This window comes from Pinus tabuliformis, chromosome 5_1 (genome assembly GCF_031772625.1).
Source record: "Pinus tabuliformis cultivar Carrire ecotype Pingquan chromosome 5_1, CPIR1, whole genome shotgun sequence".
Lineage (NCBI taxonomy): Eukaryota > Viridiplantae > Streptophyta > Pinopsida > Pinales > Pinaceae > Pinus > Pinus tabuliformis.
Window position 1 is genome coordinate 505398806 of NC_142305.1, and position 23371 is coordinate 505422176.

The 23371-nt window shown below is 39.8% G+C and overlaps 1 protein-coding gene and 1 pseudogene across 2 annotated transcripts; one reads left to right on the top strand and one right to left on the bottom strand.

Moving 5' to 3' along the window:
* Positions 1-480: 480 nt before the first annotated feature.
* On the bottom strand, positions 481-3387 carry LOC149165704 (uncharacterized; annotated as a pseudogene). Its single transcript, XR_016260770.1, has 3 exons — positions 3036-3387; positions 2643-2922; positions 481-1327 (listed from the first exon to the last, which is right to left on the bottom strand). The product of XR_016260770.1 is annotated as an uncharacterized LOC149165704 (transcript).
* Positions 3388-16016: 12629 nt separating this feature from the next.
* On the top strand, positions 16017-16595 carry LOC149165705 (uncharacterized). The gene has a single exon (XM_089429910.1). The coding sequence runs from the start codon at positions 16017-16019 to the stop codon at positions 16593-16595; it is 579 nt and encodes a 192-aa protein (XP_089286036.1).
* The last annotated feature ends 6776 nt before the right edge of the window (positions 16596-23371 follow it).

A 23371-nucleotide genomic window follows, 5' to 3' on the forward strand; every position in this document is an offset into this window, starting at 1 on the left:
ATTTTAATTTTTTGACTTATGCTATGTTATCTTATCTTATTTACTTGTGAAATATAACGGCTTAACTCAATTTGAGAACAAATAATCATAATCAATAAAATAAGATCAATACTGTGAACATAATTTACCATGATTAATAATATTGTTTATTATTTAAAATAATATACATTAATATTTTTCTTTTTTGAAAATGTTTTTTTTATATATCAGAATGTTATTGCAAGATTTTCAATCCCAAATGGGAATACTTAAGTTCTCAATATTGAAATATTTTTGATGGAGTTAAACCAATTTACAATTTTCATATTGAAAACCTTCAATTATTATGCCAGACCTGCACTTGGTCTTGAAGACCATGTTACTTGAGGGATTTCAGTTTTGATGGGAAAAATAACACTTCCGCTTAACTAACCAACCAAGCCCTTGTGGGAAAGGAGTTATAACTAACGCTGGATAAACTGACTAAACTGTACAGAAAGAGTCATAAAAAAAAATAGTTTAACCATGGGCAATAAGCCTTGTCACAAGTCCATGGACTCAATGGAACAGCAGGGCAAAATGACATTAACCAGGGGCCAATAACCCTGGCTGTCTAAGTCCCCGAACTCAATGGAATCGCAGGTCAAAAATAATTTAACCAGGGGCAATAAACCTTGCTGTAACTCATGAACTCAACGGAAGAGCTCATTAGGGTAAAACCTAGGTAAGTAGTCTGAACAGTTTAAGGTAGTAAAGTAATCTTGATAAGTATCAGGAAAAGTTATTTGGTCTAAATAAGAAGAGGTATTTTGTATACCTTCCGGACTGGAATTAAATAATGACAGTTGCTTCTCCTGCGAGATATTTTCCAACCTGAAGCTGCTCTGTATTTCTTCTTTCTCCGAAATGGGTTCTGAGTATGGCTTGGAGCAGCTGGAATCAGTATGCAATCTTGAAATTAAGTCTGCTGAATTGCAATTTGTCCAATGGTGGTTGATGGAGGAAATTGGGTTGAATGCTGTATTCTGCACTGGAGCCTTGAGGGTACTGCCACTGAAAGGGGTGGTTGAGTTTTGGAAGAAACCCGGGTTCTGGAAATATATATTGGAATTCATGGGAACCGCGTTGTAGCTTGTTGTCGAAGGTCCCAATTTGTTCAAATGGTCAGAAGATGGTTTGCTCTCTTCAGTGCCGCTGTGCTCGATTGAAGTTGAGGTGGGCTGATTCTCGATCTCCTTTTCATCAATGGTTTCCATTGGTACATCATTGGAACTTTCCTTCTGCTCTCGTTCTAATTTCTAGCACTAATCTTTTTGCTGTATATTCTACAGAGAACCCAATCGTCTAACTGCATCAAGAAGAATTTTTTCAATCAGCATACACAAAGGAAATGACAGGGCAGACCTAGAAAATATAAAATGCTGTCGCCATCTTGACCCTTCATTCTCTAATTAATTCAAAATTCAAAGATCAAATACAAGGCAAGGAGAAAGAATTACAGGTTCCTAGTCTTCAGAGAAATGAGAAGACAAAAAAAAATCATCAGCTTTCTTCTTCAGGAGATTTTAAATTATTAATCTGGAATGGAATTAAGTTCCATTGTAAATCCTTCCCTAAATCTGAACTGAGGTTAAATTCAACTGTAAATGCAAGCATTAGTTGAGGGATCAGTCAAATCCAAACATTTCACTAGTAATACCTGTAATTGCGGGCTGAACATAACTGGATTGGATTCCTGATTCCAAGAATAATTGGAAATCAAACCTACAGGAATGAAGTTAATTTTTTTTTTTTGACTCACTTTTATCCGTAAGGTTCCTAAATTATTCTTGAAATTTGCCATCAGGATAAGGATGACAGTAGTTGAAGACTTAATCAACAACCCCTGTAATTGAGAAATTAATCAAATCCAAACATTTCTTTACTAATATTTACTAATCTGTAATAATCCAAACATTTCTTTACTAATATTTACTAATCTGTAATAGAAGGCTGAACTTAACTTGATTTTAAATTTCAAGAATATGGAAAATCAAGCTTCAAATTTTTTGATCTCACTTTAAGATTCTAAAATATTTTTGAAATCTGTCATTAACATAAAAATGGATTGACCTCCTCTGTGTGGGGTAGCTCAAGTGGCGATGGTCGTGGAATAAAGTTTTACCCAACTGAAGATCTTAAGTTCTAATCTTGTACTGCCCTCCCCCTCCTTTGTAATGAGGTGAATAATGGACATGTAAAAATATTTGAATCTTACAAAACTTACAAATAAAAAATTGGATTGACCCCACTTTTCTATTTAGGATTCTAAAATATTCCTGAAATTTTCCATTAAAATAAAAATGACTGTAATGAAAGTCTTTCAACCCCTGTAATTGAGTAATTAGAGAATCATTTACATTAATAATATCTATAATTAAGAATTGAACTTAACTTGATTTCTCATTTCAAAAATATTTAAAAATCAAACCTATATGAAAGAAGTTAATTTTAGACACTTATAAAATTCCAAAATATTCTTGAAATCCATTGAAAATAGCTATAATTCAACCCCAATATTACCAGAATGGGAAGAAACGAGAAGGGAGGGGGAATATTAAAATCGAACAAAATCCGAACACATGTCTCCAAGAAAAGAACCATGTCTAACCAGAATAAATTACTCTTAAGCTGCCTTTCTTCCTTGCAGGCCTATTAAGATCAGCAAGACGGTATTCGTGCATGAGCAAATTGGTCTTTGAGTCTTTGGGTGCCTTCCCAACATAGAAGACCAGAGCCTTCTTGACGCCTACTCTTTTCTTTCCTCCTTTAGCAGTGATGGGCTTATCAGCACCAGTAGCTTTCTAGTATCCAGAACCAGCCGCCCTATTAGGCCTTGACCCATTTTGGTACTTTCTATCCGGGGAGTGAAGAAGTACAATTCCTTCTATCCAACAGGGCTTTCTCTGTAAACAATAAAAGAACAGAACAAGCTCTTCAGTAAGCCCTGAATTATTTCTATTTACACATTCCAGGAATTGGGCTACAAAGCTTACAGAGGAAAAATGAAAAATTACCTGGAAGCTGCCATGGATCATATTTGTAGAGGTCCACATCTGCTATTATTTGAACAGGGAGTGACTGCGAGGTCGCTTTCTTGCACAAGTAATGCACCACCAGCTCTTCCTCTGTAGGGAAGAATCTGAATCCCGGAGGCAAATGTAAGTTCGCTTCTGCATTTCTACTACCCATGCTTCTCAGGAGTCTCGATCCTTTGACCTGCTACTGCCTTTTTTAATGTTTATCCCCTGCCCTGTGTCTGATAAAGATATTTCACTCCGTCTTGTGGTGCAAGCAATTGCTCCTTTGGAATAAATTGCCGTTTGGCTCTTTCTGTTAGTCGAGTCCGATGAATCTCAATCAGAAATGGGACTCGTGAAAATATATAGTCCTCTGTGTGGGCACCCACTCACAGTGCAGATCAACCTCCCCTGAAACCCCGCGGGTGGAAGTACCCCCAGATAAAATGAATCCAATCCGATCCAGTCAAATATGACCGGCGATGACCGATAGCTACCCACCGGCGGGAGCTGAAATTTACCCACGTGCACGCCGGAATTCCAGTCGGTTTCCATGGTCGGGCGATTAACCAGCGAGCACAGTTCAACATGCGCGTCAAATCGTTCGACTTGTCGCCATACACAACGTGCGCGTAGGTTTGCATTTTCAAGTGAAAAACGTGTGTGAATTCGCGTGCGGATCCCGATTCTCGAATGCCGGAGCGTGATCGTCGGCGCACCAGTTGTCAGAACCTGTACGTTGCTGTCAATTCTCCGCGCCACGTGTCGGTCGAAAATCTCTGCTAAGCCAAACGTCACGACGCTTCACGAGTTGAGGGGTCTTTCATCATTGTGGAGTCGTCATTGCTTACGTAATGATGTCGGAGCGGAAAAGCGGTTGAGCTCAGCAGTTGACGCCCGATAACAACGCCCAGTTATGCAGGGCCATATCTCCACGTCACCAAGGGTAGGATGTGCATCGACCGTTTGTGCTTTCTGACGTGGAAGCTGCGACACTCTTAACGCTCAATTTCCCTGTAGGACGTGGCAATTAATATTTATGTTGATATGTGCTTTTGACACCTACTTCCAAAAAAACAACAGAGGGGTGCATAGCAAATTAAAAGAGATTCTGGTAAGCATAAAATAACGGCGAGCTTTATGCAACCAGCTTAACAAACTTCCTTCATTGTTAAAAATAAATAAAAAATATTAAAACCTATTTATTGTCTATACCATTTGGACATATATGTATATACATCTAACCATATGTAAAATTGTTCTAGACGATATTTTTGATAACTTTTATATTTATAATATATTAACTTAGTGAAAAAATATTTAACATCATTTATAATTATTTTTAAATTGGCCAAAAACTATAAGATAAAATTTTGAAGACAATGTTCATTTGTAAAATTTAGATTATGTTAGAACTTAATTATGTGTTGATTTGTTTTATCCTTTAATTCAAATTCATGTCAAATTTATTGTATAAAAAAATATTATATAATAAAATTAGTTAAATCCATAAATATTTATATAGCCTTTTGTAATCTTTATGCTTGTAATCCCTATAATTTTAGGACATATATGTATATACATTTAACTACATACACTTATTTATAATTTTACTAAATTGGTTTATATATATTATATAAACTAAAATTTGCTAGTTAAAACTTTTGAGATATTGTTATAGTTTTTATAATAAAAAATTAGTAATGTCCCCTAATAATAATAAAATTAAGAAATAGTAAATAATATAATATAATATTAAAATATAAGAAAATAAATGATAAACAATAAATAATAATAGTAAATAAATAATAAAGAAAATATAATAAGAAATAAAAAAAATAAGAAATAAATACTAGAATTCTAAATAAATATAAATAAAAATAAACTGTAAGAATAGTAAAAATAAGTAGTTAACAAAAAGTAAAATAAAATAAGAAAGATTTAAATTAGAGAACTATAAAATAGTAAAAATAAGTAAGGTTATCAAAAATTAAAAATGAATAAAATAAGAAAGAATTATATTAAGAGAATTACTAAATCAAGTTAAAATTAAAATAAAGAAATAAAAGTTGCATGTTGACACATGAAGTATGTGCATGTGGTTACCCTTCCAATATTTACTCTATTTAATAGCCGGTGAGGAAGATGAGAAATCATTCCATGATACCATTATCCATTATCTTGGGAGAAAAGTGTTGTGAGACAAAGGATTCATTGGTAGTAGTATTGGCAACATTAGGTTGATTGAGGGCTCGGGGGTGGCCAGTTGTAGCAAGATTTTGTGCAACCAAGCCTGCAATTGGGTGGAGAGTCGTCCCCAAAACTTTGATGCAGTTAGCAGGATTCAAATAGCGTTAAACTCCGTAATCACAAGTCAGGAATATCATAGCCACAAGTAAGTTGTCTCTGCTCATATTTATGAAATTCGATGTTAAATATTTGATAAATTGCATGTTGATTATAATTCGCATAATCAATCTAATTAGTTGCATGTTTTAATTGGAGTAGTCTACCTGGGCGGAGGAATGGCCCGGTTTCCGTCACTGCCCGGAAAAACCTCCGGCTCCGGCCGCCGGAAAATTCCTCCGCCCAGCGCCGCCGCGAGCTCCGCCCACCTCGTTTCCATGAACTTCCAGATAATACTAAACATCGATGCGTGGCGCAATGGTAGCGCGTCTGGTTCAGATCACAAGGTTACGTGTTCGATTCGCGTCATGTTCAATGTTGTAAGTTCGTTTTGTATTCTGCTGCTCAGAATCTTCATTTCGGGCCCTTTTCTCTGGAGGATCTTCGGTTCTGGCCCTTTTCACTGAAGGCAAAGACCTCGACGCAAATTCGATGTCATTTCTGACCCTATTCACGGAGGACAAAGAGCCTGATGGCAATTTGACGTGAATGTTTTGTGCAATCTGCTCAAAGAGAAGCTGATTATTTGATAGGTCCACTCTCTGCAACTCAAAATTGTGAGGAAGTCTTCGATTGGAAGCAAAGAGAGGATGAGTAGGTTGCTGCCCTAGATATTCTGAAAACCTCTCTTTGCTTCCAATCGAAGACTTCCTCACAATTTTGAGTTGCAGAGAGTGGACCTATCAAATAATCAGCTTCTCTTTGAGCAGATTGCACAAAACATTCACGTCAAATTGCCATCAGGCTCTTTGTCCTCCGTGAAAAGGGTCAGAAATGACATCGAATTTGCGTCGAGGTCTTTGCCTTCAGCGAAAAGGGCCAGAACCGAAGATCCTCCAGAGAAAAGGGCCCGAAATGAAGATTCTGAGCAGCAGAATACAAAACGAACTTACAACATTGAACCTGACGCGAATCGAACACGTAACCTTGTGATCTGAACCAGACGCGCTACCATTGCGCCACGCATCGATGTTTAGCATTATCTGGAAGTTCGTGGAAACGAGGTGGGCGGAGCTCGCGGCGGCGCTGGGCAGGGCTCGTTGAGGGTGGCGGAGCTGGGCGGAGGAATTTCCAGCGGCCGGAGCCGGAGGTTTTTCCGGGCGGTGACAGAAACCGGGCCATTCCTCCGCCCAAGTAGACTACTCCGTTTTAATTTTGAGGTTATTACATATGGTATCAGCGCAAGTTAATTAGATGTTAAATATTTGATAAATTGCTTGTTGATTATAATTCTCATAATCAATCTAATTAGTTGCACGTTTTAATTTTGAGGTTATTACATATGGTATCAGCGCAAGTTAATTAGATGTTAAATATTTGATAAATTGCTTGTTGATTATAATTCTCATAATCAATCTAATTAGTTACATGTTTTAATTTCGAGGTTATTACATATGTTTTAATTTCGAGATTATTACATATGGTATCAACGCAAGTTTAAACTCTATTGGACCTTTGGAATTTCATGTTTTCATTTACTAATTTAAAAAAAAATAAAAAAACCAATAACATATTTGAATATTTTCAAAAAAAAATCTTCAAACATATTAATGAAACTTTAAAATCTTATTACAAATTTTCTCACATATATATATTCTTGTTTGTTTTTGTTTACAAAATTACAATTTTTTTTTTTAAACGTATACAACACTTTTCAATATATTTCTACAACATGCAAATATGTTGTTTATCTATGCCTATATTTGAAATCTCATGCAATTAAGATATTTAAATATATTTAGTTGTGAAAAGATATAATAAACTTTCTCAATTAACTAAAATTATATATATTAATTCATTTTCTTTATGATATATTTGAAATCAATATTTTACAAGTTAATATAAAAATAAATGCAAATAAGCCAATAAGTCGTTAAGTAATTAGAATTCATTTTTAATTTGTAATATATATTTGAAATCATAATAACAAGAATAAAATTTTCAAATGAGTAAGAAAGGTACATGCAAATCAATGAATTTTTTATTTTTTTTTTATAGAAAATACTAGTAATAGTAATAAATTACAAGAGTCGCTGAAATATATAATTACATCTCATGGATTTTGATGAGACAATGTGAAAATTTCAACAATACATTCCGAGATTAAAACTCATAAACTCTTATATCCAATCGAATCATAGGTAGAACTTGTTATTGCGAGAGCTTCTTCTTTGCTGGGCAGGGAGTTAAATGTTGAAAGTAGAAAGTCTTAGTGTCAAGAACAAAGTAGAAAGTCTAAGCGACATCAAGCCTAGCCAACGGACAAGGTAGTATATCGTATATCGTATATTCTCTACGCGTTACATCCCACCCAGAACAAAAAGGTTACTAGTGCAAATTAAGGTTTAATCCTTTACATGTGGACTTGCATATCATTTTCTTTTGTAAGCTAATGTAGGACCTTTACTATTATATTCACAAAAATGATACTATATACAAACACTTGGTGACCTCAACCTGCCCCGTGGGGAAACCGGGTCTGTTGGTCACCAAAATTCTATAAGAGCCACCCCATATCATAAGTACTGAGTCTGTAAAAACATGACTGAAACGCTACTCTACCATAAACTATGCTAGTATCCTATCAGTTTTAACAATTCAGAACAAACCAAAAGGAGAACTGTTTCTCAAAAAACTTAACGAGAAGAACACTTGTAAAAACTAGAAGACTCAGTCTACCACTGTTTCAGGCATGGTCTCCTCGCCGCGCGATCATGTGGTGATTTTCTTCAGAAGAACTTGGATTTTCTCCAATCTACTATCCTGCATCAGAAGAGTGAGTTGAAGGTTTTTCAGTTCCCTCCTTAGATTTGGAATTCCTTGAGCCATTTCTGTCATCTCCTCAGCTACCTGCTCAATAGCCTTAGCCAATAGGCGCTTCACCACCCAGTAGACATGCAGATACTGTTTATAAAGGGATAGACGCCCCCTTGTATTTCGTAGGTCCGGCAGAAGGTTCCCCAGTCCTCCATTTCCGGGTCTGAATCCTCCTACATTACATTATTTTCTAGCTCTTGAATAATTCTTCTTATGTCTTTGTTGGTTCCTTCGTTAAACGCCCTCTCTGCTTCCTGGATCATCTGCTTCCTGGTCTTCCTTCCTCGTTTCTGTCCGGTTGAAGAAGGTGCCTTGGCCTCCTGACTCTCGTTTTGCCTTGCTCTCCCACGGCCCCTGCGTCTTCTCCCTCTGCCTGTGTTGGATAGTCCTCCCCTGGTGGTACCATGGCTTCCTTGGCCAGCTTCAAACGACACCTTCTTCATACAATCTTTCCTGCCTGGCTCCATTTCGTCCTTGTTTCGACTACCTTCTTCTCCCGACTGCTCTTCCTCCATCATGCTTTCCCTCACCGGTTTTCCTTTAATGCGAACCTGTTCTGTAATTCCCCGAGGTCTGTCTTCCTACCAGATCTTCTACTCATCTGTCTCACTCTAGCTCTAATCCATAACCATCTGGACTCTCTGCTTGTCCTTATCTTGTCTTGTCCGCCTCCCTTCCTCATCTGCGTTTTCTCCATCCTTCCTTCTTCTCTCAGCCATTGTCTTCTGCCCCTTTCTGCGATGGTTGTCAAGTACTTTCTGCCAAATTCTCTCTGCCCTCGTCATCTTTCTTAACCTTAGATTGTCTGTTTCTATGTCTTTACCTATTCTTATAAGATTATTGACACCTATCTCGCACTTTGTTGTCCGTGCACCTCCATTCTTTACCCCAACCTTCTCCATTATTCTTTCCTCACCTCGCCTCGGATTTCGTCCCTGCCTGCCAGCTGACTCTACATCCTGGGTTATGATTATCTTAGGAGGTGGCTTGTGTTTCCACCTTCTGACCTCCATCATTATTTCTTCCAGCATCCTCTTTCCCACCCCGATCGGGGTCCAAATGTGGCTTTGATCATGTGTCAGTGGTCTCATTTTTGTCCTGAGTGATGATTAGATTTAGAGGTTCCCATCGTGTCCCTGCCAAATGCGAAGGCCATATGCTATCCACTTTCCCTTCTGGTTCATTACAGCCCCAGTTGGCTAGGAAGTCCGCAGCTTTATTGCCTTCCCTCCTGACATGATTGATAATCATATAGTCTATATTGTTCATAATTCCAGCCAGGTCTTGGATTAGACCAGCTGTCCTCCAGCTTTTTGCTACCTGTTCCCAGTCCTTCCCATTATTCAATTTTCTGAGAATCTCAATCACTAAATTTGAATCGCCCTCAATTTCTAGCTTTGTGTATCCATTTCTTATTGCTACTCTAATGCCTTGAAAAGCGGCCATAAGTTCTGCTTCGTTATTGGTCATTATACCTCCTCGATCTGCATAGATCCATCTGGTGTGGCCTTGACTATCTCTGAATATCCCTCCATATCCTGCTGGCCCCGAGTTCCCCTTGGACACCCCATCAAAATTTAGTTTGATGAAGCCTTCACGAGGGCGTATGAACACAGTTGGACTTTGGTTCTGTATGCTCTGAGTTTTTTTCTGCTGAGGGTAAACCATGCCTTGTTCCAAATTTAGGCTGATTAAGATTCGATTTTCTTCTGTAGTCATTTTCTAGTCCTCCTGGTCCCAGGATTCCGATAGAATTGTCTCCCTTATAAGATTTTGATTTCTTTTCCATATCGACTCCGGAGGATTGATTTTGTTTTGAAATACTCTTCTGTTCCTCTCTTTCTAGATAAGCCATATATTGAATCCCACAGCAAGGCTCCACGCTCTCCTCACCACTGGGCTTAAGAATTGCCCTCTTCCCCATTGGAAAATAGTTTGTTTTATGTTCTGGGGGTCTCAGTTAGTCTTGCCGAAGAGATTTCTAATCTCTTCCCACTGTTGTTGTGCTACCAGGCAAGAGTTTAAGATATGTTCCTAGGTCTCTATGTCTTGTTTACATAAATTGCATCTAGGAGGGCCTAGGAACCCGTGTTTCTGAATTTGATCCCAAGTCAGGATGCGCCCTCTTCCCACCAGCCAGGTAAACATGGTAACCTTTGGCCACCACTTTTTCTTCCATATTTGTTTCCATTCTTGTAGTTGTTCTTCCTGCTCCTGTCGAGTCTGTAGAAGGTAAGCTTCCTTGATCGTGAAGGTACCTTTTGTAGATCTACCCCATCTAAGAATATCCGGCCCTGTTCTAATTTTAATTCTTCTTGAGTCCATTTCTTTTGCTAGCAAAGCTTTTTGATCACTGTTGATATTATTATCCCATTCTTCTGGTTGATATTTAGGCCCTCTGCTTTGGTCTTCTGGTATGTGGACCTGCATATCATTAATTACAAAAGAAGTTACAATAAAATCCAATGAGGAATAGTCACTTAAGGTTATGCTCCTTACTTCCACACCGACCTAAATTTTTGGAGCATATTTCAGTTTAGGTAAAATCAAACTTTATTTTTGGGGAGAAAATTTTATTATTTTAATTACTGTAAAAATATTATAAATTTTTTCCATCATTAAAATTTTGAGGAGGTGATTTGGACTTGACTGACGGAGGCTGCTGGAGGCGATTCAAACTTCCCGCGCTAGACTGGTTCTGCTCCCTAGGCTCTGCCTGGCAGGCTGCCTTCCTCCCTCCCGCGCGCTGCGCTTCCTTCCTCGGGCCTCCTGCCCAGTCCTACGCTGGGTCCCTTTCCCTGATCTCGCCCTTTTGAGATGGTTTCTCAGTCTGGAATGGCTGGGAACGCCCCCCCCCTGATCCAGAGAACCATGCAGAGCTCTTCGCTTCCCTGATCCCTGATATTGCCTCTGCAAAAACTCGTCCCTCTGTCTCTAAGTTTATTAAGAAACTGGATGAAATCCCCGAGGTATCTCTCCCTCCATCTCTGCCAAGGAAATCTGCAATCACCCTTGCTGAAAGAGGTCTCGTAGGTCAGTTCACCGGCCTCTGGCCTTCTCCAAGATCAGTCCAAAAATGGGTGGAGCGCAACTGGATCGCAATGACACAAGGGAAAATAGCCATCATATTTTGTGGAAGGGGCTATTATACATTCATCTTCGAAACAAAAGAGGACAGGAATCTCATATTTAGAAACGGCCCCTACTTCATGGACTCAAGAGGCCTCTATCTGAACAGATGGACTCCAGACTTCGATCCGGAAATGGACATCCCAAATGCAATTCCGGTCTGGGTCCGCCTCCCACACCTCCTGCTCCACTGTTGGGGGGACGAATCAGTAAAGGCAATAGGGAATGCAGTCGGCAAATATATCGACAGATCCGAGCCAAGGGAGAACATGCATGCATGCGCCAGGATTTGTGTAGAAGTAGATCTTGGGAAAGGCCTGCTGGAAGCCATCAAGATCAAGGTCGACCAATGGACGCACATCCAACAGCTGGACTACGAGCAACTGCCCTTCAAATGCAAGGTATGTCACGAATACGGAAACTTTGCAAATAGATGTAGCAAATCAAAATCAAATGAATCTATTGAAAATGAAGAATCTCCAGATGGCCAATGGGAACAAGTAAAAAAGAAAAAATCTTCTTCCTCTCAATGGCCCAGTTCTAAGTCCTCCCTGGAAAACCCCCGGCTCCCTCCCCTCCCCCACCCAGCTCAGCTCCCTCTTTTCCCTCCACCTCCAACCCTTTTGAATCCTTGGAAGTTGAAGATCCCTCTTCTCCTCCCCCTTCCCCTCGCAACAACTCATTAGCTGTCATCTCCTCTCCTTCGATCCCTCTACCCTACCCTCCTCCAACAATAGAGCGAATACTCACCAAAAATAAACTGAAAGAAACCAGTCTCCCCTTAGATCCCCCAAGAAAGGTAGGTAGAAAGTCAAACAAGGAACTTAGAGATGAGGCAGCAGCAAAAGAAATGGCTACTGGAGCACAGGAACCAATGGACTCCTATCTAGACAGGCAAAAAGGAAGTGGGGAAAAAACCAAGGAGAGAAGCGGGACTCACCCAAAAACTGGTAAATGATGAATCTGGTCTCTTGGAACTGTAGGGGGATGGGCTCCTCCATAAAAATAAATGCAGTTCGTGACTTAATAAATAAGGAGCAGCCAGACATTGTCCTCATCCAGGAGACAAAAATCTCAGACCAAGATTTTCAAAAACAAGTTAAACGATTTAAAAATTTTGAAGGTTACTCAATAAGATCAGAAGGAGCATCAGGCGGTATAGGAACACTCTGGAACAAGAATAAATGGATTCACATCAACCTCCAATCTTGCAATTGGTGGATAAGAACAAAACCCAGAAACAAAGCCTCTCAAGAAGTCTACAACATATACAACATCTACGCCCCAAACCATTACAGGGACAAATCAACGTGCTGGGACTCTCTATCCTCAGAATTACAGTCCTCCCACGACAGTAACATAATTCTGGGAGGAGATCTGAATCTCATAAGAAATGTGGATGAAAAGTTAGGAGGAAACTTTCATTCGGACCCCTCAAGAGAGGCGCTGGAGGCTATAATTCAGTCTCATAACCTCATTGACATACCTCCCTTCAACGGGAAATACGCATGGAGTAACAAAAGAATAGGCTGCCACAATATCAAAGAGAGGTTAGATAGATTTCTCGTGCAGGAAAGAATAGCAGGAAGCTTCTCTATCATCAAGAGCAAAATCATTCAAGCTTCGGCCTCTGATCACAAACCTGTGGTGATGAACATGGAAAAAGGGAGAAATCTGGGGGCCCTCCCCTTAAAATAAAACAAAATATGGGATTATAAAGAAGACTTTCGCTCCCTCATTCAAAATCAGTGGGCAAAGGAAGTGTGGGGATCGCCTTACTACGTCTGGGAAACCAAATTAAAATCCCTAAGAATAGTCACTAAACAATGGGCCAAGGAATACGCTGCAATGGAGAAGAGGAAAAAAATGGATCTGCATACGCAAATGGAGCAGTGGAATAAAGAAAAGGAGAACAGCCAACCCACAAACGAAGATATAATCCATGAAAATGAAATGTACAGGGAGCTATATAGACAAAATCGAGCTGAGGAAGAGGAACAAAGGCAGAAATCGAGGTGCCTATGGCTGAGGGCGGGTGACAAAAATACCTCCTTCTTCCACAACAACATAAAGCTCAGGCGCGCTGGGAATCAGATAGATAAAATTGAGGCAGAAGGGCATGAGTACAGCGACCAAGATGAAATTAAGGAGGCGGCTTTCAACCACTTTAAATCTCTTCTAGCAGCAGCCCCCCAGCAGTCGGACAGCTCTGACTTCCTTAGCGCAGTTGAAAACAAAATCTCAGACCCTCAAAACAGATATCTAGATCAGGAGGTCACAAAAGAGGAAATTAGGGAGGCAACATTCAGTATGCAATAGGACAAGGCTTCGGGCCCTGATGGTTTTACGGTGGCCTTTTACTGAAACCATTGGGACACAATCAAAAAAGACTTTGTGCGGATCATCAAAAACGTTTTTAAAAATCACAAGATGGGAGACAACACAAAATCCTCACATCTAGCTCTCATCCCTAAGGACGTTAACCCTCGTTCTTTCAACTGCTTCCAGCCAATTTCCCTTTGTAATGTTTCCTACAAGATAGTAACCAAAATTCTAGCCAATAGGCTCAAAAAGTTCCTTCCTTATTTAATCTCAGAGAACCAAGGGGGATTTGTTCCCCATAGGCAAATCACAGATAATGTCATACTTATTCAAGAGGCAATTCACAGCAGCATCAGCAGGAAGGAACGAGGAATGATAATCAAACTTGATATGGCAAACGCTTTCGATAGAGTTGACCACCACTTCCTAACTGCAGTTCTCAAAAAGTTCGGGATTTCAAACAACTTCATAAGCACCATCTCTGGTTGTATCTCCAACCCTTGGACTGCCCCTCTGATTAATGGTCACCCAAGCAAGTATTTTAGAAGCACCAGGGGATTGATGCAAGGCTGCCCTCTCTCCCCTTTCTTATACATCATAATGGCGGAAACTCTGAGCATTCACTTAGAAAAACTTCGCAAGCAAAAAGAGATCGCTGGAATTGGTATAGAAAGAGGGACTAAAGAGATTAATCATTCGCTCTTTGCGGATGATACCCTTGTCATTGGGGGAGCCTCAAGCCTAATGGCAAAAAGATTCAAGAAAGTCTTGGAGGCCTTCCTAGCTGCCTCTGGAGGGATGCTGAATAACAAAAAATGCAAGATCTATACCTGGAATGTCCCTGAACAAATAAGGCAAAGAATCTCTCTGATTCTGGACATTCTAATGTAGAGGAACTGGAGTTATTTCTCTTATCTTGGTCTGCCTTTAGCCAAAGAAACAGTTAAGGCTGAGATATGGGCCAAACACATAGAAAAAATGAGAGGTCTCCTTCAAAGTTGGGGAGTTTCTTGGCTAAACTTGGCTGGTAGATCGACCCTTATAAAGGTTGTTCTCTCTGCTCTTCCCATCTACCAATATGCGGTCACTTTGGCTCCCGCCAGCACACATAAGCACATGGAATTACTAATGAGAAGTTTTCTCTGGCAGGGGGGGAAGCAAGAATCCAAGAAATTTAGCCTTGTCAAATGGGAACAAGTCATCCTTCCCTATGACAAAGGTGGGCTCGCCATCAAAATTTCGAGCTTCTCCAACCGGGCTATGGGCTTTAAACTAATTTGGAGAATCCTCACCGGCAAAGGCTCTTGGTGGGTGGAAGTATTGAAGAGGAAATATCTGAATGGACCAAATTTTAATCTTCTTTCCGAAACAATAGCTGAAAGATCTTGCACCCCTGTTTGGAAGCTAATTAAAAAAGTCCTTCCTCAGTTCAGAGAGAACATTTCCAAAGTGCCTGGAAGCGGCCAGGAGGTCAATATCTGGACAGATAGAATCATGGGCACCAGACCAAGAATCCACAACCAAAATCTCAGGCCTCTGCACATCTGGATGGAAGCTAAAAACTTAACCTCCTTGTATGATATTTCAACTTGGGACCGAAACACCTGGCAGGGCTGGAAGGACCTTCAAATCCCCAATGAACTCAAAGAACTATGGCTTAATCTTAAGGTCTCCCTCATAGGCGTAGCACCCACCAACAGAGGGGCTGAAGATAGGTATATATGGGATCCAAGCGGTGGGAAATTCACTGTCAGAGATGGTTACAAATTCCTCTAGGCATCCACTTCGATAGTCAAATGGAACCTCTTCACAACAGTTTGGAAATCAGAATGCATTTCAAAGGTCAAACATTTCAATTGGACTCTCCTGAAAGGAAAGGTGCTTACCGCTGAAAATCTAAGGAAAAGAGGGATCTTGGGGCCATCAATATGTTGCTTTTGTCACGCTGAGGAGGAGAGCAGCCATCATCTATTCTTCCACTGCCCCTTCGCTCAGAGTTGTTGGACTCAGATAGTCAGACCAATGAAAATTGAAGAGACTTTTGATCAGCTATCCTCCCTTCAAAAAAACTGGGTAAAATGTTATCCTTATTCTAAGAAAGGTAAAAACAATATCACCCGTATGTGGAAATGCATCCCAGCTACCCTTAGTTGGCAAATCTGGTTAGCTAGGAATAACTGTATTTTTAATGACAAGAAGCCCAACCTTGTCCGCATACTGGCAAAAACAACAACGCTCATATCTGAAACAATAAGTGCAAACTTGGTAGCTCCTCCAGACCAATCAAGCTGGCACAAAGAAGAGATGGAATGGTATAATAAATTCAGCATCAATCACAGCAACAATCAACTAGCACACCCCAAAGCTAGCAAGAGAAGAATACACTGGAAGCTCAGAGGCACAAGGGAAGAAGTAAGTCAATTGATCCTAGATCAGAATCTCCCTACTTTGCATTTCGACGGGGCCTCCAAAAATAACCCGGGGGAAGCTGGAGTAGGGGGTATCATAAAGGACAGCCATGGCAAAACTTTGGTAAGCTACGAATGGGGTTTGGGCCAAATGTCCAACAACCTGGCTAAAGCTTACAACCTCTACTTAGGCACCCTCATTCTAAACTGGCTGAGAATCAGGAATCCAATAATAGTGGGAGACTCGGCCATCGTCATTGCAGCTATCGTGGCGGGAACAGAATTTAAAAAAGAGGTCCTTAATAATGTAAAGCTCAGGATTGAGGATAATGTCAAAGAAATGGGAGACACGACTTTCAAACACGTTCTAAGAGACAACAACACTGAAGCGGACCATTACGCCACTAAGGCATCCAACAGACAGATCGACCAAGTTAAAGAAAATGATATCATATATGAAAAACCAGTCCCATAGTCGGCTTAGTTGCCTGTCAAACTCCCCGACCAGTCATTCCAGCATCCATTCGACATTCTGTCTTATCATTCCCCACCCTCCTTCTTGTGATCTCTAGCCAAAATCAGTCAAGTCGCACGTTGCACACCAGGCTTTGAATTTCGATCCCCCCTTCTCCACGCCCACCTCTCATCATTTTTGGTCTGACCACAGGATCTCGATATCCCAGCTTCCTCGTGACTCTCCCATGCAGAATTCAACTAAAAGTCTTTTCACGATCTCCTTAGACTGCTGCAAAGATTTTAAGATGGTGCCTAATCCTAGCCAGATCACTGAGCTTATGTCGCATCCTCGGCCCGCTCACCCTCCCACTCTGCTCTATATATTCACCAATCCTTCTCTCTACGAGCACATCAGAAACACGTCCCTTTCTTCGTAGGCGAGTAAAGGTTCTATTCCTGGCATTCAGCTCAAGAAGTTCGGCATCAAGAGAGGCAACTATCCGTTCAAATCGGTTGTGAGATCGTTCTCAGAAGCTCCCAGGGAAGTTAGCAATCTCCAAGATCGGAATATCGCCTTCAGCTCGGCTGCTCCTCTCCTCCTCGACAGTTTGGTAAAACTCTGTGCCTGGTTCTCCATTTTAAGTGCGATCTCTCCCCTGCTCTGTTCCTTCTTCGTTGCATTTTCCCTCTTTCGTGCAGGTCTCCTTCCTCTTCACCCTAGCTCCTTTTCCCTGTTCCCGCTCTGCATCCATATCAGTTCCCTGGAAATGGCAGAGATCCCGGAAAACAGAGAGCATACTGAGGCTCCGGAAAATCGAGAGATGCCCGAGAATCCTATGGACAGAGTGCCTGGAAACGGTAACTGCACGCTGTGTAAAGCCCATTCCTTTATGATTGCAAGGTTTGTCAAACATTTCAACGAGCTCAAAGAGGAATTTCAGGCAGATAGCAGATCAAAGAGAAAGAAACTGGAAAAACATAAGGCAGAGATAGAAAGCCTAAAGGAAAAATGCAATCACATGGAGGAGGCAATCGCCCACATCAAATCCATCACTTAGAGTATGCAAGCTGAGACTTCAACCAGAGCAAGCGTCAAGAAAGAACCCCAGATTGATGACTCTGTCAATCAGCTCTAGTAATCTAACTAATGACTAGCAAATTTTTCCTTCTTGCAGGTCTGTTTGTAAGGCTATACAGCCGTTTTCTCTTTCAATCTACACTACTCAAGTTTGTCTATAAGAAGTCAGGGTCTGCAAACCCATTTTGGACTTCTCTTTATCTACTTCCATCCACTTATGTAACTGGATTTGGCTCCAAGCAGTTTTATAATATATAGGTACCCGATCATGTTAAAAAAAAAATATTTTGAGGATTATCGTAATAATTCTTCTAAATTAAATAATTTAATAATTTTTTCTCAATTATTAGTATGGACAATTTTTATCACATATATATTTATTAGTATGGGCAAGTTATTTTCTGATTTAGCAATCAATGCTATGGTAGGTGATATATGGTAGGGTGGTTTTTAAAATGTAAAATATTAGGTAGGTATATTAACTAACCATATATATATATATATATATACACACACACACGTAAGTAATTTTAATAAATTTTGTTTTAAACTAAAGTAAAATGGAAAAGGAGAAAGTGTATGACATTAAATTAGATAATAGTTATAATTGAGATTATTTATATTTGAATGGTTACTTAAAGTATAGTTGGCATTTTAAAATAAAGGGAAATGCACGGATATATGTAGTAGTGATTCTTTCATTTTTCCTGAATGCTTCTGCAATGTTGTATTGCTAAATGTAACATTCAAACTTGATTCGCTACAGGGGAGACCATGGCTCCTAAGCGTCGAAGACAAACCCAAGGCACCCCTGAGGTGGAAACCCCACCTCTCGCCACTACAGAGATTGGAACCCCAGCCGAGCAAGCTATATTATGTTCCCTTGGGGAAATGACAAATATCTTTAAGGATTGGGTCACGAGCCAAGGACAAGGCCAAAGAAATGATGAAGGTAAAGGAGGAGAGTTGGAATGAAAACAGAGACAAGACCTAAATTCTTAGTTCAATGTCGAGAGGGGGGTTCAAAAGCAAAAGCATGGGTAATTGGTGTCAAAAGAGCACTTAGATTTAAGGCATACACTTCAGGGGAGAAGGCCCAAATATGGTGGATAAATGAAGAAATGAAGATGCAAGTCACCCCATTGCAAGTTACTTGGGAAATGTTTGAGGAAGCCTTCCGAACCAGGTACCTATCAGAGGAGTACAAACACCAACAAGTAGGGGCTTTCCATGTAGTGTGATAGAATGGTAGATCTATCAAGGACTATGAAGATGAATTCTATGCATTGGTCCATCACGTGGACTATATGGCTGATGATAAATGTCAATCTGAAAGATTCTTGCATGGACTCGATTCCTTAGTCCGAGCGGAAGCTGCCATGTGGAAACCCACTACTATGGTAGCAACCACTAGTTTAGCCAAACAAGTCCTGAGCAATATAAATATGAAGAAGAGAATGGTGGTTGATGGAAATATAGGGAAGGAATACCACACAACGAGGGTAAATAGACCAGGGGAGCACCCATATGGATTCCAGGGAAGACAAAACAATGTTTCCCAGATCACTAGTGCAACTTCTGGGCTACCTCCAGGAGGACGCAGGGGTCAGCCCTACTTGACAAGAACTAATGGTGGGGGTAGAGGATTTGGTGGCCAGGGACAGGTACAAAGTGAGAATCGAGATCAAGTAGAATGTTTGCAATGTGGAGGTCGAAATTATAGAAGGGATTGTCCAAGGTATCAAACCGGGATTAAACAACAGGCACACAAAGCAAAAGGAGGAAGACCACAAAACCCACACCAAATTCATGCAGCCATAAACCATCACCAGGTCGAGCACCAAGCCACAGTGGTGGAGTCCACAGGTATGATCAATAACATCCCTCTATCTGTGTTAATTGATCTAGGTGCCATTGATAGTTTTGTTTCTCCTTCAACACTACTTAGATGTGGATTGATAGTGCATGAGCAAAGTAACTTTATAATGGTAGAAATGGCATCAGGCTCTTAGAAATCAGTAGAGATTGCAGTGTTAACATTAGGGGGTGTGATACCAAGATGAACCTATATAGCACGGCTCTAGGGACTTATGACTTAATTGTAGGAATGGATTGGCTTGAATCTCATCATGCTATAGTGGATTGCTATAATAAGACAATTCTCCTAAAAAATGACCAGGGAGAAACCACAGTAATAGAGGGCATTAAACGTGATGTTACGTTGCGCCTCATATCAGCCAAGAAGGTTAATAAGTGTATGAGGAAAGGATGCAAGATTTATGTAGTAGAGATGGTTCATGCCAACGAGAAGTCCTCGGATAAGTTGCACCCACTACTTTCTGAATTTGCAGATGTATTCCCTCCAGAGCTACCAAGTTTTCCTCTAGTTCGAGAAATTGATTTCTCCATTTCTTTGAAACTAGGAACAGAACCCATATCCAAAACACCTTATCAAATGACTGTCCCAGAACTTAATGAGTTGAGTATACAGCTTAAAGAACTTCTTGATCAAGGATTCATCCGACCCAGTGTGTCACCTTGGGGTGCACCAGTGATCTTTGTGAAGAAGAAGGATGGAACTCTTAGGTTATGTATTGATTACCGAGATCTAAATAAGGCCACCATTCAGAATAGGTACCCCATGCCTCGAATAGATGACCTCTTTGACCAACTAAAAGGAGCTTCAATATTTTCCAAGATAGAATTACGGTCAGGTTACCATCAACTAAGAATCAAGGAGGAAGACATACCTAAGACAACATTCAGAATGCAATATGGACACTATGAGTTTATTGTTCTGCCATTTGGTTTGACTAATGCCCCAACAACCTTCATGAACTTGATGAATAGTGTCTTTCGAGAATACTGGACTATCAGGTTCGTCGGCTCAGGAACCATGAGTTTGAACAAGTCAAGTTCGAGTGGGACCAATATAGCCCAAGGTCAGCTACCTGGGAAGATGCAAATGTTATTTTTAATCCTTATCTACTTGATTAAAAATGAGTGGTGAACTAATTAGGAGTGCTTACTTAGCTAAGACAGATACTTTTATCGAGTATCTAAATCATGTTCTATTGTTTAAATTTTATGATACATCTAAATCGTACACTATGATTTGAATTATAGTTTAATTAACTGTTTTGATGTTGAGTATAATGTTGGATGACATTTCGTGATATGATGGTATGAGGATAATGATGCACATGTGGTTCTTATAATTGTTACAATAGTGATGATGTATGCTTGTGATGATGGTGATATGCATAGGCATTATGATGTTATGTTTTCATGATGACATGTAAGACTTGACATGTGGATTATTTTCTATGATACTATAATTATAACTAATGCATTGGTTTCATGTTGAGATGTGGTGACTCACAGGAACTCCATAAATGGGTTGAGAGGGCCAGTTTATTTGATGATCTCATGGGAGCCCATACTTGTGAGGGAGAATACGTAACACCATATGGGCTGGGGACATACTCAATCAACACTACATATGCCAGTGGTTCCTTTTATCTTGTATAGCTCTTGATGGATAACTCTTGAGGGGCTATGGGACCATCTTGAAGAGGCCAAGTGCCTGATATTGTAGGCTAGGTGCCTAGTATTGGATTGAGATGCCGAAGACTGGTGGGGGTATAAGGACTTTGATGCTTGGGGCTGTGCACCTTAGTAGTTGTGGAGGGAGTGGGCCAACCTTGTGAGATGCCTGGAGTCATTGAGTACCGTATCGAATACCTGCCTTGGGGCAGATGAAGTTTGAGTCAAGCATGAGCCATGGGGCCAACCTTGGACTAGGATATAGACTGTGGAGGCTTATGCCTACTTCCAAAAGTTGGAAAAATGACAAAGATTCCTTGAGATTTCCCGGGTGTTGTGAGAACTTTCGGTGCTTGCTGGTTATACTAGTTTAGTAGAGGGTGTAGGGCAAACATGAAGTAATAAATAAATAAATAAATAAAATGTTAAATAATTCAAATTAACTTATGGACTAAGTTCCTTAAAGAGGGAGAGTATGTAATGTCCCCTAAGAATAATAAAAGTAAGAAATAAGAAATAATATAATATAATATTAAAATATAAGAAAATAAATGATAAACAATAAAGAAAAGATAATAATAGTAAATAAATAATAAATAATGAAGAAATATAATAATAATAAATAAATAAAATAAGAAATAACAATACTAGAGTTCTAAATAAATATAAATAAAAATAAACTATAAAAATAGTAAAAATAAGTATAATTAACAAAAAGTAAAATAAAATAAGAAACAGTTAAATTAAGGGAACTATAAAAATAATAAAAATAAGTAAAGTTATCAAAAAGTAAAAAGGAATAAAATAAGAAAGAATTATATTAAGAGAATTACTAAATTAAGTTAAACTTAAAATAAAGAAATAAAAGTTGCATGTTGACACATGGAGTGTGTGCATGTGGTTCCCCTTCCAATGTTTGCTCTATTTAATATATGGTGAGGAAGATGAGAAATCATTTCATGATTCCATCATCCATTCTCTTGGAAGAAAAGTGTTGTGAGATAAAGGATTCCCTTGCAGTAGTACGTTGATTGAGGGCTGGGGGTGGCGAGTTGTAGCAAGATTTTGTGCAACTAAGCCTACGGTTGGGTGGAGAGTCGTCCCCAAAACTTTGTTGCGGTTAGCAAGATTCAAATAGTGTTCAACTTCGAAATTACAAGTAAGGAATATCATCGGCACAGGTAAGTTGTCTCTGCTCATATTTCCGAAATTCAATGTTAATTATTTGATAAATTGTGTGTTGATTATAGTTCGCGTAAATAATCTAATTAGTTGCATGTTTTAATTTCAAGGTTGTTACAAGATATATATATATATATATATATATATATATATATATATATATATCATATAAATTAAAATGGCATCTTATGCAGTCAAACTATTCAACAACCTTGAAGACAGAACATCACAAAACAGTTGCCAGTATATTTAGGTTAGTTATATCAATTACAACACATTTTTCTTACAGTTCTGTTTTCATTTATCAGAGTTCTTATAGATTCAGTTTCACTTTCATGAAAATCAACACACAGCCTACAATTCTATTTCACAATTCGCCTTCTTACATATTCAGTTTCACTTTGGTGCGTAAGTGTAGATTAAGTCTTAATCTCTCTGAAAAAACGATGAGCAAGAGTGAATGTAAGTAGGGAGAGAAATGGCTCTGACGCCGTTCGCTAACCATAACCACGAGGGATTAGGATAAGCCGCAGGAACGAGCCGCAGGACCACAGGATCGAAGGTATCTTGGGAGCTAGGGTTTCGGTGCTGCCGACAGATCGACGCCAACACCGGGGATCTGCTGTCGCTATCCAGCATGGAGGAACAACGGGGAACGGACCTCGTGGATTTTTCCGAGGATCCGTTGGAAGGTCAGTCAATTTTCACTAACCCTACCTTAATCGCTTCGGGTTTTGCTCCACCGACCACAGAGGCATCTTGAGGTCTGGACTTCATACCGGCAGTTACCTTGCCGGACCCTACTGCATCTTCTTTTGGTCTAAAGGCTCCGCCTCTATCGCCCAGCACTGCTTATCTCCTCGCCTCCTTACCTCCTGATTCACTGACCTTTGATGAGATTCCATCGCCGCTGCCAGACGCTCATACTATCCTGGTTAAACCAAGGGTTCAGCCTAACCAGAGGGCTATTCCGACAAATCCCCCTTTGA

What these genes read in the sequence shown, in the direction of transcription:
- LOC149165705 (XM_089429910.1), top strand. Translation starts at nt 16,017, where the DNA reads ATGGAATGGTATAATAAATTCAGCATCAATCACAGCAACAATCAACTA.